Consider the following 19,754-nt stretch of genomic DNA (forward strand, 5'->3'; position numbering starts at 1 on the left):
GGAGGGGGTAATGAAAACTTTTCTTCAATTATCATAGCTTTACATACATGAAATAACTATACGTTTGTCAAAAAAAAAAACCAAATTGTGCTTATTAGAAAATCCTACGTATTCTACTAGCTATTTAACCCAGAGCTATCTGGACACTATTTTTTGATTCTATAAAAAATCATGTTACGATATATTAATAAATTATAATTCTATAATAGGCGCAAAAAAATCTAGAAGTATTCAATGTATTTTCCCTTATTTCAAAATAGTTTTTCAATTTTGAAGTGAATCTTCTTTACAGAGGGCCCGGAATAGAAAGATTATTGCGCATCATGGTCGGCATTACGGTCGGCCGTCACGTTCTGCTGTAACGTTTGGCCTTCATGAACGAAATTCTATTGTTTTACTACGTTTACGGTCAAAATTCTACTGTTCCGCGAACGTAAACGTTTGTTAAACGGATTCTATTGTTCAATTAGGTATACGGTCAACATTTTATTGTTTGATTAACGTGTAAAATTGATAAACATGAATGTCGATAAACGTTTACATTCCACGACCGTTTGCAATTTATAATAATATAAAAAAATATTTTGAATTTTAAATTAATACAACTAGATATTTAATGTTAAAATATTTATTTTATTAATATATTACTTTTTAATAATAATAATTTATTGCTAATAAATATAAATTTATAATTTGTTATGTACTAAATAGCTGAGGAAGTATTGAATAACGTAGATTTTAGTATAATACAAAATTTACAACAGTAGTAAGCATTTTTGAATTCTCAAGCAATATAATAAAAGGGAAATACAGAGTAAGAAAATTAATAATGGTGAGGTAAAACAATATAAAAGGGAAACATGAAAAGTATAGTGAAACTGGACGTTTTGACGAAGAAACGTCGAGTTACGGGTCTGGATGTTCGAATGCGAGTACAGTGGCGTGCTCAGGGGGGGGAGGTTAGGGGTCATATCCCTCCGCATTTACCGAACAGCAATTCCCGAATACCTAACAGCAATAATTGAATAAAGTTGTAATTATTACATTGTATATTTGTATAACAACATTAGATCATATCATACAAAACACAAAATATTAATAAATATTTTAATGAGGCTTGACCTCTAATGCCCCTTATTAATCTTTTTTTAATTCTTTCAACCCCATTAAATGTATTTAGTTGTATTAATACCTATTAGCTATGACATCCCTCCCCATTTAAAATTCCTGGGCATGTCACTGTGCGAGTAACTTTGTATTTTGTTTATTTTGTGTTGCATTTTTATATTAAATTTTGACTTTGTGTTTATTACGTTTCTTAAATAAAATAACTATTTAAAAACCTGCACTTAGCTTAAATATTTTATCTCCACCGTGCTATTAAAATTGTGTGTGTGAAGCAAGAGTCGAGGTTGGACTGCTGGTCCTTTAGTCAATCTTTATTGATAATTAATAACTAGATAATTAGTGTGCGTGCTAGTTAGTTTTTGGGTTTAACCGTTCTTTAGTAAGTATAGTGAAAAAAGGTAGTTGTGCTGGTGGCTGACGAGAAGCCATCCTTCAGTCTGCTACTTAGTACTTTTTCAGTCAGACTGTGCTGACGGGTCTAAACTCTACCCCTTTAGTAGTTCACTAATTGGAGGGATTGGGGATAACTAGTGTATCAAACGGGAGGACTCGAGAAGAGCTTAAAAGACGAACTCATTGTCGAAAACATTAGTTAATTTGTGTACTGCTTTTTGCGTTTACGTCGGGGACTACCGACGTTCGACAGTTAATTTAACTCACTTGATGTGTATTTAAAAAAATGCACTGCATTTTTTATTTTAAACAATTTAATTACACAAAATAAACATTAACAATTACATACAAGTTAAATCAAATTAATTAAAGCACTTTAAACAACAATACTTTAACTTTCGAAAATAAAGTGCTACATATATATATATATATATATGATTTTAATTTTAATTAACTCTATTTGTTTTTATAATTATATTATTTAGAATAAATATAGTTAAATGATAATTATAAAATATAATTTACTTCTTATATTATTGTTAATACAAATAAATATAGATACTATTTATTATTTATATTAATCAATTATTGGTATTTATTTTTATTAATAATGAAATAAGTAAATTGTCAAGAATAAATAATTAATAAAAATTATGATTAAATATAATTTTTTATAACATTATATATAAATAATGCAATTTATAGGTATTACATTTATTTATATAAATGATAAAAAAAAAGAACAATTGTACATACTTTTATTTCCCGAACTTAACATGCTATAAAGGGCGGTGGCCCTCTTTCACATATTAAGAATCAAAGATGGTTCTTGGCTAGGTAAATGATGGACGGGGCTAGTATTTTGGGTGACTTTCACCAGAGAACAGACACCAATATCGAGAAAAATCTTGTTGGCACCCTGGGGATCGAACCCCGAGCGCCAAAATGTACCTTTCTACGTTTTACTAGGCCAGGACGACCCTTTACATTTATTTATATAAATAATTGTAATCGCTATACATTTAATTAATAATGTATATTATCTATACAAATTGATCGGTTTATCATAAATCACTCGATTACTCAAAATAAATAAAATATTAGAAAAAAATAATTTGATTTCTTTTAGTCACATATATTTCTTGATATATCAGCTAATAATTACTTTTTAGGATTATCCCTTATAATGTATAGGGATGTTAACGTTATTTTTTTAAATAATAACATAGTATAAAATATAATTTAAATTATAAAATATTTAATTAACTTATAAAACAGGAAATAATGTAATGAAGACAATGATTGGTCGATAACAACTTTTTTGGTCCAGTTCATTGAAAACGCAACTTATAGTTTAACATCCTTAATACAGACTGCTTACTTGGAAATCTACTCCTACTTTAAAAAACCATCCCACCGAATGACACATCACTTCCCTTATATGCCCGTGACCTGATAGCACTTAAAATAAAGAGCCAGATCTGTGTAGCAAAGCATTAGACTTCCTTCTGACAAACACACATACAATAATTAAATTTAAAAAGTGAAAAAATGCTTTCCGAATTTTGTAAGGTATCCTTTAAAAAGTTCACTTTCTCACTCTCGGTGACAAATAGTTCCTTATGGAAAGCCACGAATTCTATCTTACATAAAAGCGATACTTTATCACACTTAAAAAGTGAGGACTTGAACTGGGCTATAAACGATTATGACAAAGTCGTTCTATTTGGGTCGCATCTTAGACAAATTTTCAACCTCACCCCGAAATTCCAATACACGCGTCACTAAGTATGGTAATGATTTACTCTCTATACCCTTATCTATGAATCTGCCAACTAAATTCTCCTGGCGAAGTTAACAATTGTATTTGTTCTTTTTCTCATAAGAAATCCCCAGGGTACGATTTAGTTACTGTCGGGATTACTCAACAATTCCCTAAAAGAGTAATAATTTTATTGACTTATATTGTTAATGCAATTTTTCGATTTTCATACTTTCCATTCCAATGGAAGTTCTCCTTAATAATCCTTATACGCAAAGATAATAAGCCTCTCGACTTTCCGTTCTCGTATAGACCTATAAGTCTTCTGCCCTTTTTTCAAAAGTTTGTGAAAAACTTATTTTAAAGAGAGTAAATGTAATAGTTAAAGAAAATAACATTATTCCAGACAATAAATTTGTTTTCCGAGGAAAATGCTCCATAATACATCAAGTACACCGTTTGGATGATCTCTAGTCTGAAAAAAAACTTTGCTCTTCTGTAATGTTTGATATCTCGCAAGCAGTTGATAAAGTTTGGTATCCAGGTCTTCTACTCAAAACCTGTAACATTCTTCCTCCTTCCTATTTCCTTTTTTATAAGTCCTATCTGGACATGCGACAAAAGTCGGCACAGAAATTTCCTCTATACATCTAATAAAATCTGGCATTCCCCAAAGTGCAATGTACTCTCTGCTACTATTTAATATTTATACTGCTGACCAATTAACAACTATCAATACCCATGTGAGAGACTATGCACACTAAACTCATAATATTTAAACGCTTTATCAAATGCCTAATGCTTTAATCAAATTATAAGCTTTATGTGGTCGTACGGTACTGAGATATGGGGAATATCAAACAAATCAAATCTTAGCAAAAATCAAGTTTTACAATCCAAGTGCCTTCGACGAATTCTTAACGCCCCACCTTATATATCAAACGAAACAATTCATAAAGACCACCACCTTCCTACTGTAAAATAAACTGCTATTTCTCGACATAAACACTTTCACAACCGTCTCCAAAATCATCGAAACCCTCTTATCTGTCCTCACTCATATTCCCGTAACTCTCTTCGTCACCTAAAAAGATCCATAATACAAAACTTAATAACTTTTAAAAATTCTCCGTAAAAATTATAATACTGATTTTCTATTAAATTTTATTATTATAAAAAGAATTTATACATGTATTATACTTAAAAGCCACAGAACTTGTAATCAGAATATAATAAAGGAAAGAGTTGGTTGCTTTTGGTATAATTAAACAATTTCATCTTAAACACTATCTACAAATTTGCATCGAAGCCTTTTTTTTATTTATTTTAATTGCAGTCATCTATACTTGTCCCAAATAAGTTGCGACCCCACTTTTTTTCAAAACAAAACAAGTTTTTGTTTTTTTATATTTTGCTAAATTATGCGTGTTTAGTATTGATACATTTTGTTTCGTGATAATGCAACAAGTATTTCATTAGCTTTAAAAAACTATTGGATTATTATTCTTAAATGCATTCATTCATATTAAATAGTTACCAATTTTATTATAATTTATTTCGTCTAATGTTATTTTTTTGTAAATTCAAAGTTAAAGTTAAAAAGCTACATTTATCTCATTTACTGATTTACCACAAAAAACTTTAAATAATATTGTAACTTTTATCGAATTATTTCATGATTTTTAACCAATCAAAATTGTTTGTTAAAATAGGGATGCGCTTTGCCATGATTGAAATGAAATTAGCTTTAGCCCAGTTTCTGCAAAATTACTCAGTATCAATTAATGAAAAATCAAGCAGACAAATTCAATTCGAACCTGCGTCTTTCTTATCTACTCCCAAAGGAGGTATATGGCTAAAAGTTAAAAAAAGATAGGACCACTCAAAACTATGCAGAATTTAAAACACCTGTATTGTATAATTATTTTCATATATCATAACAATTAATAATTAAGTTTTAAATTATTATAATGATAAACTAAAAAAATTGGCCACTATTTGTAAACATTAGTCATTTAAGACCACTTGAAAATGTTTTAAAATAAATAAATACAATATAAATATACAATAATATAAAAAAATAAGAAGAAAACAATTATAAGAAATATAGATTATTTTGTTATTTCAACTATTTTTAACAACCTAATAACACACAAAATGTTCTCATTATTATGTTTTAAAACTAAATTATAAATAAAAAATATATGTATAAATAAATACATATATCAATAGAAAGTATCTTTTCTGTAATATATACTTCAATAAATATAATAAAAATATAACAATATAAAAAAGTTATATTTTAGTTGTTATATATTCATGCAAAAATCTATACTTCGCGAACTAAATTAAAAATAATACTGAATTCTAAATTGTTAAAGGAAATAACAAAATAATATTAATATAATTAGTCAATAATAAAATATTTTCCAAATTGTAATATTTTATTTATTTTTATAAATACTATTGTTATGTATTAATATTCATTACTCTTATTAGTTATTATTTTACATTTTTTTTTTTTTTGACATACATCTGTTTCAATATCTTACAAGGATTTTTACAAAAATCATTTAAATATATACAATTTGATTTGGTACTTAAATTGTTATATTATTTACATGAACAAAAATATATAAACTATTTTTGGATGCAAAGTTATCACTCATAATACAAGTATTGATGTAACAAAAATCATTACATATATTTTTATATATGTATATTTATATAATATCCAAATACACATGATCCCAATATTTTTTAAAAATAATTAATCTCAGAACTAATTATAGATTAATTTTTATTTATTATATATCATAATTATTACATATATTTACTTATTAATTTAATTATTTCATTTTTTTTCCTTTTATTTTAGTTTTTTTTTTTTGAGCGTTAAGAACATTACAAATCATATTTTATACACACAAACAAAACATAAAGATCAAGTATTGTTGATTGTGAACAAATACTTACAAAAACATGTTACTTTTAACTACATTATAGTTTTTAACACAAGGAAAAATATCTGAGATATTAAGTCTAGAAAACAAAAGTTAATTTGAGTAAAAACTTCAATGTCTTAACAAAAAAAAAACTGTAACATTATTTCAAATTTGAAATTCATACTTGAATGAATTATTTACACGAAAGGCACACAATTTTTCTATTTACAAAAATTTACATAAACTAGATACATAGGATGAACGGACAGATGGTCTGAAGAGTATGATTTAGCATTTTGAAAGGGATTCAACATAATTGTAGAATTATGGTGCTAAAGTTTGTTCAAATGCAGCCATTAAATCACTTTGACGATTCATGTCAATCTGATTTACCATCTGTAAATTTTAAACACTAATTAATAAAACTTCAGATTAAATAAATAAACTCAGTACACAAGATCAAAATAAAAACTTACAGCTTCTCGGCGTCTCCTTTCTTGCTCTTTTAATCTTTGTCTTTCTCGCCCCTCAGCTCCTCTGTCCTGACTGGGACTCGAACTATCATCAGTATTGCTAGTTGTTTTAACTTCATCCAAACGGGATGATTGTTGTTCAGCAACAATTTTTCTATGATAAATTTGTTGATTTAATATATAAACTTAATAATTAAATACTAATCAAATAAATACCTGGCTTTTTCTAAAGCTTCTTCTTCTTCTTTTTCTCTCCTTTTTTCATTTTCAATGCGAATCCGTTCTTTTTCTGCCTGTTCTTTTTGATGACGTCTCATTTCTTGTTGCTCAATTAAAGCTCGTTGCTAATTATAAATATAAAATATATTTAATTATTGTAATTCTATAATACTTAATATTAAATAAAGAAGAATAAAAATATGAAAGCTATTGAATTTTCTTTGATCTAAGTGAGATTATTTAACTTCAACAAACTTTTTTCGCATTTTCTTTTGCTTGCTTTTTAAATTGTTGAAATGAATCTGCAGTTGATGGTTTAATTGTAGCTGCAGTAGCCTGATTATTAGCTTCTGGTGCAGTTTGTTGAGCTAATGAACTCCATACACTGGTAGCATTTAGAGCTCTCTGATCATTTAGCTAGCAAAATAATATTATTATCATCTTGATATTCTAATTAATAATTAAAAAAATTTTGAAATCAAAATAATTAAACTTAATAACAACTGCGCATTATCAAATTTAAATACTAAATATCAAATTATACAAATTCTTAACTTTTAAGAAATTATCATGCATGAAACAATGAAATATTTGTCAAAACTTAAAAAACCCAAGATGTTCAAAAAACATTGCAATAAAAAAAAATTAATTTTAACAAGAATAACTATGAATTTTGATTTCATGCATTTTGAAAAATATTGTATTAACAAATATTTATTTTTAGTTGAATTGACTTTTTTTTAACTTAAAACAAGAGTCTTTATCATAAAATTATCAGTTTAATATAAAAATATTTAAAGTACCTCATAAGCATAAGCTTAAAAAATTATGTCAGTTAAAAACAAAAATTCAATTTTTTTGAAGATCATTGAAAAAAATATATAGATCCATATAAATATTTAGCAATATTATGAACATAAGGTATTCATTTCAATTCACATTCAAACTGAACTTTATTCTTTGAAATAAATTTGAAAATTGAATTAGTTTATAATTCTAAATTAGTTGAAGAATTAATAAATTAATATAAGATTCATATTAATTAAATATTTGAATCTGATGGCAATCTATTTATTGTGTGTAGATCAATTTATATCACAACTATAATTTTATATTTCATTTTTATTTTATTTTAATATGATATTATAGTTATAATAGTTAGGACCATGTAGTGATAATTAAGATTTAATGGTTAATTAAAATAACTATTTATCTATTACTTAAATTAGACTAAAGAGAAATTTAAGTGCTGGAATTGATAATTATAAGCTTTTCTTTTTAAAATATATGATGGGCTTGTATATATTCTTATCATCGTAACTATCTTATCACCTCAAGATTTATGCTTCTAAATGCTTACTAAATAAAATTTTTAAGAATGTTTTCTACAAAGCTAATAAAAAAATAAAATGCATGACACAGGCTGTAGTATGGGATTAGACCCCCAGTCCAAGAGATTTTAAAGACAAACCTCCTTATCACTAGACCACTGTGGACTAGATTAAAATTTAAATACACTTTCATATAGGTTAACAATGAGATGTGCAGCTGAAGGAAAAACGGTACTGTGTCATGCATTAAAATAAAATATAACACTAATATCATGAAGCTTTTTTTATTTAAGGGTGAACTTAGTAATAATACACAGTATATAAAATCATGATATTAATATTGTATCTATTAACTATAAAAATATTCTATTAAATCAAAATAATTTCTACAAAATAGCTCAATTGATTGTAAAAAATTCTATTTATCAAGCATATTATGTGATAATTACATCAGTTGTTTCATAAGAATGCCCAATGTTTGGGTCCCACGGGACAGGGAGAGAGTGCAGATGATGATGACGTAATGGTCCCATAATGGAGCCTGGAACGTGAGGGGAGGAATCTAAATTGAACTGTGGAAACATCTAAATCCCACAAAAGTTGTTAGTTCAAATATGTTAATTATGTATTAAGTGGAGTCTTATTAATTCAAAAAATTGGATTATACTCATGGTGGCTTCAATGTTGAAATGTATTGCTCATGTTCACATAATTAAGATAAATGATTACAGCATAATTTTAGTAATTTAGAGTCATTTTCATGTAGTTTTTATAATAAAAATTATAATCAAAATAATAGTGGTTTAATACGCAAAGTTAAAATTATATTTTATTAAACTCAAATTAATGACTATGGTTTATTGATTCTTAAAGACTTTTATCCCCTATTTGGATTAAATAATGAGACTCCACTATTAAAATTGTTTTATTAGTATTAAGTCAAAGTAATACATTAATAAATAACAGATAAAATTATCATAATATATTATTAGTTGAAATAATTTAATTAAATAATTTTTTACATAAAATTGTTAACTTTAAAACTTTATGCTTATACAGGGTGATTTTTTTATCATAACCCACTCAATTACTTACAGAATAATAATAATTAAAAATTTTTTTTTTATTACTATCTTTAGTTACACATTATTCTTGAATTATTAACTATGTAATACTTTTTAAGTTCATCCCTTATGCCTGGTAAGGGTGTCAACTTTATTTTTTTAAATGGTAACACATATTTTGAATTTTATAAAATGTTTGAGTTTTTAATTTAATAACAAATGTCATTTGAATTTTTAATATAACTTTATTCGTTTATTAGATATAAACATTTAAAGTTTCAATTTTTTGAGTTAATATACATGTATAATACACTAGGGATTAAAATTACAGGTAGCTAATTGGTTTTTTATGACATCGATATTAGCAGGTACAAAGCATTGTTATTATCAATGGTAGTAAGACACATTGTTATGAGTTTATAAATACACTAACTGACAATACAGAATGTATATCTATTGATAGTCATAATTGATAATAAACAATCCGTAACTGTGATAGCAATATCATAAAAAATCAATTAGCTACCTGTATTTGTAATCCCTTGTGTATTATACCTATATATTAACTCAAAAATTTGAAACTTTAAATGTTTATATCTAATAAACGAATTAAGTTATATTAAAAATTCAAATGCCATTTACTATTAAATTAAAAACTCAAACATTTTATTAAATTAAAAATATGTGTTACCATTTAAAAAAACAAAGTTGACACCCTTGCCAGGCATAAGGGATGAACTTTAAAAGTATTACATAGTTAATAATTCAAGAATAATGTGTAACTAAAGATAATAATAAAAAAAAAATTTTTAATTATTATTATTCTGTAAGTAATTGAGTGGGTTATGATAAAAAAATCACCCTGTATAATAGAACAAAAGTAATTTTTTACTCTTCAAAATACCTATGATAATGTACAAACACATTTTTAAAATGTTAAATTATTATGTTCTAAGAAATTTAATACTTTGAGATTTATAAGGTCATATAAAAATGTCTAAATTTAGTAAACTAAATATATATATATATATATATATATATACACATACTACATTAACTTTAAGGCAACTTCCTGTAACAATAAATATTTAATTTTAGAACTGCAAATAGACAAATATTTAGTTTTGATACAATAAGAATATCTCGAAATAAATCTATTCACTCATTTATCAATTAAAATGAAATTGGAAACAATATTGAGAAACATTAATAACAAAAATAAAGAAATTTCAAGATTTTTTATTATTAGACGACTAATACCTAATATCTCAAAAAAGTCAACTTATCAGGAAAGACAAAAATAATTGAAAAATTATTGACTTATAACAAGAGTACCATTTAACCAAAAACTTATTTAAAAAAATATTTTATGGTATGTCATTTTATCAAAATATAGTATTTCCCCTATATTTTACATGTTTATATCACAAAATGAATTTTTATTGGAGATACAAAGTATTGGTTGTTCATCAATGATGAACTAAATAAAATAAATTAACTCAATAAATATACTATTAAAAACAACATCTAAATATCTATCCATTCATCTTACTTCAAAATTGATATTAAAATATTTTTAACTGTCAAGCATTGATAAAAAATGTGACTTCACATTTTTCTTTATTTTAATGAAGCATAAACAACATTGATTTAAAAACTAACAGCCACTATCTGTAAAATTTTAACCTAATTTCGAATTTCATCAAAATAAACGTTGAAATTCTCAGTAATTTTTAATAAGTTTAATGGGAAAATTTTAAAACATTACTCACATAATATAATGACATTTTTTAGATCGGATATACTTTAGAGGTGTACTTAAAAATAAAATAGTTGTATGATTATTAATTAATGTTTATGATCCTACACTTTAAATTCTTATAAACGTAACATAACAACAAGGTTGTAGTTTTAAAGCAAAAAATATCTAGGAGGCTAGCTAGTAGTGTAATTATACCACATACAGAACATACCAAATTTCAAGAAAACTATTGTTTAAAGGGTTAATTAATAGGAAAATATAATTTATCGTTACAAATAACTAATTCTGATTTGTTATTTTCCAGATCTATCTATATATACGGGAGTACCATTGGTATCTAGATGGCACCACTTCCAGGGTCTGGAGATAGATAGTGGTATCAAGTATTATAAGAAGGGAAAATTAAGTCAAATTGTGAGTCAGTCGTGAGTCGGCTATGTATATTCTTTATTTTATATATGTTCTGTTTTATATATTTTTGTGTTGTGTTAATATTTTTACAGAGTTTTCGTGTGTAATTAAATATATGTGTTATTTTTGTTTGTTAACATTTAACAGAGTTTTTGTGTATTAATTTATATATATATATATAAATTAAATAATAGTATTGCGTCTTCGCTCTGTTCTTGTGGTTGCCTGTTTGCATTTCCCACATATATATCTTCTTCTTACAAATAAATATTAGTAAATACAGTCATGAATTTCAATAATATAAATATTTTTAATAAAATAAAAACCAAAAAAACTCATAAATTTAGATTGTGTAAATTATTATCAACTTACTTGATTTGTATTTTGCATAACTGGAGTAACTGGCGATGGTCGAGCCTTATTTTCAATATTAGAATGACCCATTATAGATGATGTTGTAGTATGATGAATAGCAGCAACAGAGTTCATGACAGGTGTTATATCAACAAGCTGACCTGTGATTCCTACAAAATTCCAAAAAGGTTATTTATAAAAGAAAGAGTAAAATTATTTAAAAAAATTAATTGTTCAAATATAACAAATTCTGTTGTTTAATAGATTTACAAAAGATGAGGTCAAAAGGTTTGAGCATAAGTTATTTTCCTATCCTACAGTAGCAGCACTTCAAATGTATTAAGGCTGCAGATTTTGTTAAAAAATAGTGAAACAAATTTAATAAAACAAAACATTTTATGCTTAATATTCCCTTTTTTTTTTTTTTATAAGATTTCTGTCAATTTTTTTCTAATTTTTAATATAATTTTTAGTTTTGTAAATATTAAATACATGTTTAAAAGGAAGTTGAGAATATTAATAAATTTATTTTTAACAGTTGATGGACAGTTAATGACATGGTATTTTATAAACATTGGTTTTATGAGATGCGTGGGGTCAGAACAACTTCCTCCTTCATAAGAAATCATTGAAAATATTACTACTATATCAGTAATGACATTTTTAGAATAGTTCAGAATATTTTTAGAATAGTCAAATTTTAATATTACTGCTGTAACAGTAATATATGATTTTGTCTATCAACGTGTTAATAAATTTTATATCAATTTTAATAAAAATAATATTCTATAAAGTAAAAAACTTTGTATGATTGAAACATAGTGCTCATTATTATGATAACATACCATCCAAAGTGTTATGCAAGTTGGTTGAAGGTATGTGGCCTGCTTGTTTATCTGGCACACGCAAAGAATTGTTATTTGTTGGCTGACTTCTTGGAGGTGTTAATGGATCAAAAACAGATGCCATATTTGAAAGCACTGCATTATCATTATGAACACTACTTAATGGTACTATTGGCTGTGAATTACTACTAACTGGAACATCTGGTTCTGTTTTAACTTCAACCTTCAATGATTGAGAAACATGACCATTAGAAGTAATATCTTGAGTTATTTTCGTGCTACTTGAGTCTCCATCTTAAAAAAAAAAAAAAAAACAGAAAATACAAAGTTATTTGCAGTACTTAGCATAAACAAAGATATTTTAAATATGATACAAATACACGGTCTCAAAAACTTTCTTCTAACTTTGATTTGGCTAAAACTAAAGTTCAAGGTTTATTTGTAGTAAATTATCCAGCAGAACATGGAATTCCTTAATAATTAATTTAATAACTGTCTCAATAATGATGAAGAGCAGTGACAATATTTATTACAAGTGTAGAGAACAACCACAGCAAATATTCCAATAACAAAATATCAATTTCAATATAATAAAAAAAAATGAAAAACTATTTTAAATTATTATTGTAGAATGCTTATGTTAAGTTTTAAAAAATCATTGTATAATTTGACAACATACTTTTTTATATATACATTGTGTATTTAGCAAATGCTTGAACTACAAAAAAGGTACTAATTTATAATATTAATGAATTTTTTCTCTTTATAATGTACATTATCATAAATCATATTAATCAATAAATATAATTGGACTTTTATGGATTGTACATAATAAATCAATTTTAGACTTAAAATTTTTTTTCTGTGATAAAAATGAAACATTTTAGATATATCAAGTATAATGTTTGATCCAAAATTGAACAGTTAAAGAAGTTTTTGTTTTTTTGGGGTATTTTTACTTGGACTACTAAAATACTTAAAATGTGTTCAATGAACAGACCTTTTTTTTCAATCTAACATTTTTACAAAATGTATATTTTAATATATATAGTTAAGTTAGAATGTATCTCATCAAAATTTTAAAAATCAATATATTTTTTATGCCAACCTAATGGACATATACATATACACACAAACATCAAATTTAAAATAGAAATTGAGCTATTTTTATGGAACCAAATATTTACATATTTTAAATTAAATGATATATAAAAAAAAAATTACTAGATATATTTCCATTTGTAGTGGGAAGATTTGAAGTCATTGATATACCAGATGATTGCTTAGTTACAAGAGATTGATTCGGTTTAGCTGTATTTACAGCTATTGCATTTGTAACAGATGTTTTTTTGGAAGAACTATCTGTAACAAAATAAAAATGGCATTTATCATAACAAGATAAAATTATAAAATTAAAATAAATTTTAAAAGTTAATGACTTACAAAAAAATATTACACTAATATATCTAAAACAAGGTTTGAAATATTCAAAAGAAAACAGTAACTATCGTCATTATACAAAAAATGACAAATTTTTTTTTTAATTTTTGAAATCAGTTTAAGAGTTCAAAAGCTCTTTGAGAAATAAAAAAAAATAGTTATTCTTATTGTTTGATAGAATATTTACATAGAAATTATAATTTTTTTAGTTACTTTATAAGTATTTTTTAAACATTTATTACAATATACATAAAACAAAATTAGACAACAAAATTATGTATATATAATATGTTGTAAAGAATGATATTTATACAATTGACTTACTTTTTTCTCCAAAAATAATAATAATAATTAAATGTTCTAGTTTCATATATTTTCTCCATTTATAAATAACTAAGTGCTTTTTAGGTCCTTAGAAAGTTTTTTATAATCATTAAAAAATTAATTTTAGAGATAAAAAATATTGATACTAATGGTGGTAACATGTATAAAAGCAATGCCTCATATTAAAAAAAAAAAAATTTTTCAATAATGTTATATTTAGGGCAATGGAATTATATGAATTAATAATTTTGTGAAGTTATTCTGAATACATTACGAGTCAATACAAATTTTAATCAATTTAATTGAAACCTAAGTAATGAGTTATAATATGAAATATAATTGTTAAGGGTTTATTCCCTCTAAAGCAAACATTTTTATTTTTGCTTTAGTAGATTGCCTGTAACAAATTTTGAAACTCGCATCTCTTTTAAGTACCTCAAACAAAAATTATAAATACTTGTAATGCCTTACATCAGTTATATTATTACATTATAATATTTAATTAGTTTTATTGAAATAAAATATTTTAAAAAAAAATGTGTGGTGTGGTGACACTATGGACTACTAAATTTTAATTTTTAAGAAAAGATGTAGGAAGTTAAAAAATATACTAACAGAAATTATATGGAAATAGACAACTCATTAATCTTACCTACCTAATAAACTTGATTAACTAATAAATATACATTTTTCATATTATTTATAATGAAATATAAATGAGAAATACAATTTTTACATAAAACTTATATATTAAATAATTTAACACTTTTAATGTTATATGATTTTAGTTTTAATAGAAAACTCTTTAATAAAATGTTTGGTATGTTTAATAAATTAAGTTAATTAAACATACCAATTTGTTTTTTAGTAATAAAATAATAAATAATGAGAAATACAAAGAAATAAATTTCAGTTGATTTCAGGACTATAGAATAAGTCATAAACCCAAAATATTTTTAAAGCTCAGTAAAAGAACCTATTTTGTTTATTACTAAATTATAAAAAATATCATGCATAATTTTCTAAAATTAAATTACTTTTCAAATATATTTTAAATTTAAAGAAAACAATTTGGTTATAATCAAAAACATAACACACACTACTAAATACCACCCTTTAATTAAATAAAATAAAATATACCCAACAAAAGAATCATGCAATTTGTTGTTAATAAGAAATTATAATTCAAAATAAACCTCGAGAAAAAATAAGATAATATTAGCCAATATCAATTTAAAGACGTGCAAAAGTCCAAAAATTTAATTACAGAGATTTCAAGGAAGTGTTTAAATTTAAAATTAGTAAAATACTGACTCGTCTGAACACTGACAGGTGGTTTGTTGATAGAATTGACAGGTACTGAAGTTGAACCAGTTTGTTTCATTATGTTGGTCGATTTTTGGTTGTCAGCTGGTTTCTACAACAGACCAAAAATCGACAAGTGAAGAAAAAAATATTGAGTAAACCAAATGAAAAGAAAATAATACTCACGTTTATCGACACATCGTCGGACAAACGTTTCTTCTTTTTTTGCTTGGTGACACCTTAAAAAAGGAAAATACTTCGTATTCTTTGAACTTTTAATTATTAAAAGTGGTGAAAGACATTAAAGTAAAAGTATTACACAACAAAACAATTTGTCAATTGTTGATTTTTTAAATATAGCCTACTAATCAAATAAAAATAAATTAATAAACTACATGCATATTAGTATCATAACTTTGATCATTATATTGACACCAGTCAATGTACAAATATTGATGGCCACAATGATAACTATATAATAGGTATATAAAACTATTTTTTATTATATATATATATATATATATATATACAGAATGACCCAGAAGTAACTAATAACGCTTATAACTTTTGATACAATTATCATTTTGTTGACATTTTTTTAAAATAATTATTGTCTTCTTATACTATGTTCAAATCATATTTTTTCTTTTTTAAAACCCGTTAAAAAAATAAAATAAAAAATTTGGTTTATTTTTAGTTTTTAATTAGCCATTATTTTTAATTTTCCTAAAAATAAATTTAATACAATGATAAACATTTTAATGCATAAAGTGGGTATGGAACAAGCTATACCCATCTGTGCTACATACACTATGTATTAATGCTATAATTTTTGTAACTCAATGAGAACTTGTTCTTAAAAATTATTAACGAACAATCAAAATTTTTATTAAAGTGTGAAAAAAAAAATAATAATAATAACAATAATGCTTTAAATGTAGTATCAGGCAATAATTATTTTCAAAAGAATTTTAACAAAATGATAATTGGCTCAAAAGATTGGTCAGTTAGATTAGAGACACAACACATATGTTATCACTCACGTGCCAAAAATTTTGAAAGTGTAAAAAATAACCAAATGAGATGATAACATGCATAACCACATCATAATATCCTCCTACTACATGTATGGATTAAATATGAATGCAATAAAATAAATTTGTAAACATTTTAAATGTTAATTAACTATAATTAATAAATAGATTATTTTAGTCGAATTTGTGAAATAAAATTAAACCAAAATATAATATGATCAATTCAAGCAGTCTTGAAAGAATAAAGTTGATACATTTAAGTTTTTTTAAATTTAATTAAGTTATAAAAACTGAGTATTTTGTAACTATAACATCATTATGCCATTGTAATTGTCTTTAAAATATTTTAATGAAAATAAAAATAATTGAAATATTTAAGTGAATCAATAGATATTCTTTATATTCTAAAAAAAGAACCAAAATCCATTAGTAAGGATAACTATAAAACACATATATCAAGATAACCAGTTAACAAATTAACAACACATAATTTAAAAAAATAATCCTATTACCATGTAAAAAATTAACAAAAATTAATGTACCTTAGCATTATTTAGCACTGATGAATTCATTTAACAGAATTAATTTTTGATATAAATAATTATTTTAATATTTTCCAATGAATAACATTTAAGTTATACAAAAATATTTTTCATTCAATTAAATTATTTGTTTAAACACAACGTAATTGAAACCATTAGAATACTAATTTAAAGTTAAAATTTAAATTTGTTTAACTTGAGCTTAATCAAGACCAATAAAACAAACATTATTAATTTCTCACAGAGAGGAAATTATGTAATCAAATTTAATAATTAAATATTTATTAATATCTTAAAACTTTTAATTTGCAGTATTTTGAACATCTACAGTAATATTGGTTTGAGGACATAAAATCAAAACCACAAGGTTCTTCAAATTTTTAAAAAGTTACTGCAATATTTACAAGAAACTAACAAAATGGAATTTCATAAAAAAGTAATATTATGTCTGTGATTTAATATAAATATAATAACAAGAATTTTATAATTATAGTTAGATAAGAAAATAACAGTTATCATTTTTGATAAAATGAGATTTAATTTAAATTCTTTGAAAATAAATGTTTATGCTATCTTGTTCAAAGAGTGTATACAACATTAAAATTAAAAATAATTTGTTCACAAAATTTCAAAAAAAAAAAAATTAAATGCATTAGCGCTTAAAAAGATTTCTACAAGTGATGAAAAATAACAGTAACTACAATAATCAATATATAATCACTAGGTTATAAGAACTTTATGCGCCCTTTTAGAAAATAAAAAAGCTTACATTTAACCAAATGTAGATGACCAAAACTGTATAAATTCAAAGCTAAGATTTATTTATTATAAGAAAAGTGCATTTATGTACAACTTTTCACATTAAATATGTTTTAAATATATACAAAATAATTATTTTTTATTAGCTTCTGAAAAAAAAAACAGAATATTTGTATACAATCTTGGAAGAAGACAGTATCAATAGATAGGCATTCCTCAGAAAAATGGCGTTAATCCTTTTTAATTAAAAGGAAAAAAAAATTTTATAGAACATTTTGTAAAAATGAATGATAATGGTACTTTTAATAACTTAAGTTTTCTGGTTACTATATAGACATAAAGTACTTTTTTAACAACATAAGTCAAACATATATTTCTGTATAAATAAAATAATTTGATAAAAACTTATTTATAAAAGTATTCTGGAAATATTAGAATTTTGACAGTTAGTTATTAATAGCTTAAAATTGCTCTTTTCAACCCTATCAAATAACGAATATGAAATTTAAGTATAAAAAAAATACCATTATTCAAAATGTATTGAAGTTATTATTATTATTTTTTTTTTTAATATAAAATTTTTAAATTCACTTGGATAAATGCAATTTTATAATCTGTATCAACATTAAGCCAAAAATTAAGTTTTTCAACAAATTTAGTAATGATTACCTCTATTTCTCATATAGCCAATTTAAATAGTCTCTGTCTAAGCTATAAAACACTTTGCACCAGACAGAAAAGAGTGCTCTAGCAGACAATGAATTAACACATGTCGGGGCCCATATGTGTATAGTATACAAATACTTTCTAAAACAAAGTATTTCTAAAAGCAAGAGTTTTACAAATTTTTTTACATCAAACATTTTCAGAATAAAAAAACCCAGCATAGTACAGACGTGGCATTATTCAGACAAGTATAGATGATATCAAACAGTGATCAAAAATACTTTGATGCAAATTTGTAGATAATATTTAATTTTTGGAAGGAATTATTAAATTATTCCATAAGCAACATTCTTTTTTATATCCTGTTTTTTTTTTTACATTTTTTATTACATGTTTTAGCATGAATTAATAGTATAATACATGCTTAAATACTTATAATAATAATTATATTTAGTATGAAAATAATATTAAATAATTAATAATCAAATTTTTATGAAAAAATTATGTTAAGTTATTCAGTTGTAGTATACAGGTAATTTTTTTAATATTAGCAATTTGATTACTCTTAAAATAATAATTATATTAAGAAAATTCTTTCTGGTGTTTTTAACTATATATATAATTGAAAGATATTGGTTTAGTACTTAAAAAATAGTAGCAGACAAAAACAGTAAAATTAATATCTCAGCTCATATCTAAGTTAAAAACCAATACGATAAACTTAAAAACAAAATTAAAAACACTTTTTATAGAAAAATTGAATTTTAAATAGCTTGTTTATTATAATAATATATAATTATATATTTATGTTATATTGAATACTATTATATTGCTTATTTACATAATTAGATAGTTTATTATTAAACTATAACTCAAAAATATTTAGTAAGTAACTGTATATAATGGGATTCGCCACTAGTTAACACATTGTTTATCAAAACACTCTTTTCAATTCAGTGGAAAATGTCTATATTTATCGAAATTTCGATAAACAGTT

At 24.2% G+C, this 19,754-nt stretch overlaps 2 protein-coding genes across 11 annotated transcripts in view; one reads left to right on the forward strand and one right to left on the reverse strand.

Moving 5' to 3' along the window:
• LOC126895889 (probable cytochrome P450 6a13) overlaps positions 1 to 11,694 on the forward strand; it is a 37,347-nt gene extending 25,653 nt beyond the window's left edge. For 2 of the 5 annotated variants that reach the window (XM_050668198.1, XM_050668199.1), the window contains exon 8: positions 4,996 to 5,536. In XM_050668198.1, the coding sequence (XP_050524155.1) occupies positions 4,996 to 5,159 (164 nt within the window). In that variant the 3' untranslated portion in view covers positions 5,160 to 5,536. Of the gene's footprint in view, positions 1 to 4,995; positions 5,544 to 11,381 lie in introns of those variants that run through there. The other 3 variants (XM_050668201.1, XM_050668202.1, XM_050668200.1) reach the window with 3 other exon arrangements.
• LOC126895874 (bromodomain-containing protein 3-like) overlaps positions 6,418 to 19,754 on the reverse strand; it is a 28,947-nt gene continuing 15,610 nt past the window's right edge. For 4 of the 6 annotated variants that reach the window (XM_050668162.1, XM_050668163.1, XM_050668161.1 and 1 more), the window contains exons 15-24: positions 15,943 to 15,995; positions 15,766 to 15,868; positions 13,912 to 14,049; positions 12,688 to 12,981; positions 11,861 to 12,012; positions 8,701 to 8,835; positions 7,176 to 7,337; positions 6,918 to 7,045; positions 6,705 to 6,855; positions 6,418 to 6,624 (exon numbers count right to left, since the gene is read on the reverse strand). In XM_050668162.1, coding sequence (XP_050524119.1) covers positions 6,553 to 6,624; positions 6,705 to 6,855; positions 6,918 to 7,045; positions 7,176 to 7,337; positions 8,701 to 8,835; positions 11,861 to 12,012; positions 12,688 to 12,981; positions 13,912 to 14,049; positions 15,766 to 15,868; positions 15,943 to 15,995 — 1,388 coding nt within the window. In that variant the 3' untranslated portion in view covers positions 6,418 to 6,552. The remainder of the gene's footprint in view (positions 6,625 to 6,704; positions 6,856 to 6,917; positions 7,046 to 7,175; positions 7,338 to 8,700; positions 8,836 to 11,860; positions 12,013 to 12,687; positions 12,982 to 13,911; positions 14,050 to 15,765; positions 15,869 to 15,942; positions 15,996 to 19,754) is intronic. The other 2 variants (XM_050668164.1, XM_050668165.1) reach the window with 2 other exon arrangements.

The sequence above is a fragment of the Daktulosphaira vitifoliae genome, unplaced genomic scaffold (genome assembly GCF_025091365.1).
Source record: "Daktulosphaira vitifoliae isolate Bord-2020 unplaced genomic scaffold, ASM2509136v1 Scaffold_1, whole genome shotgun sequence".
Taxonomy (NCBI): domain Eukaryota; kingdom Metazoa; phylum Arthropoda; class Insecta; order Hemiptera; family Phylloxeridae; genus Daktulosphaira; species Daktulosphaira vitifoliae.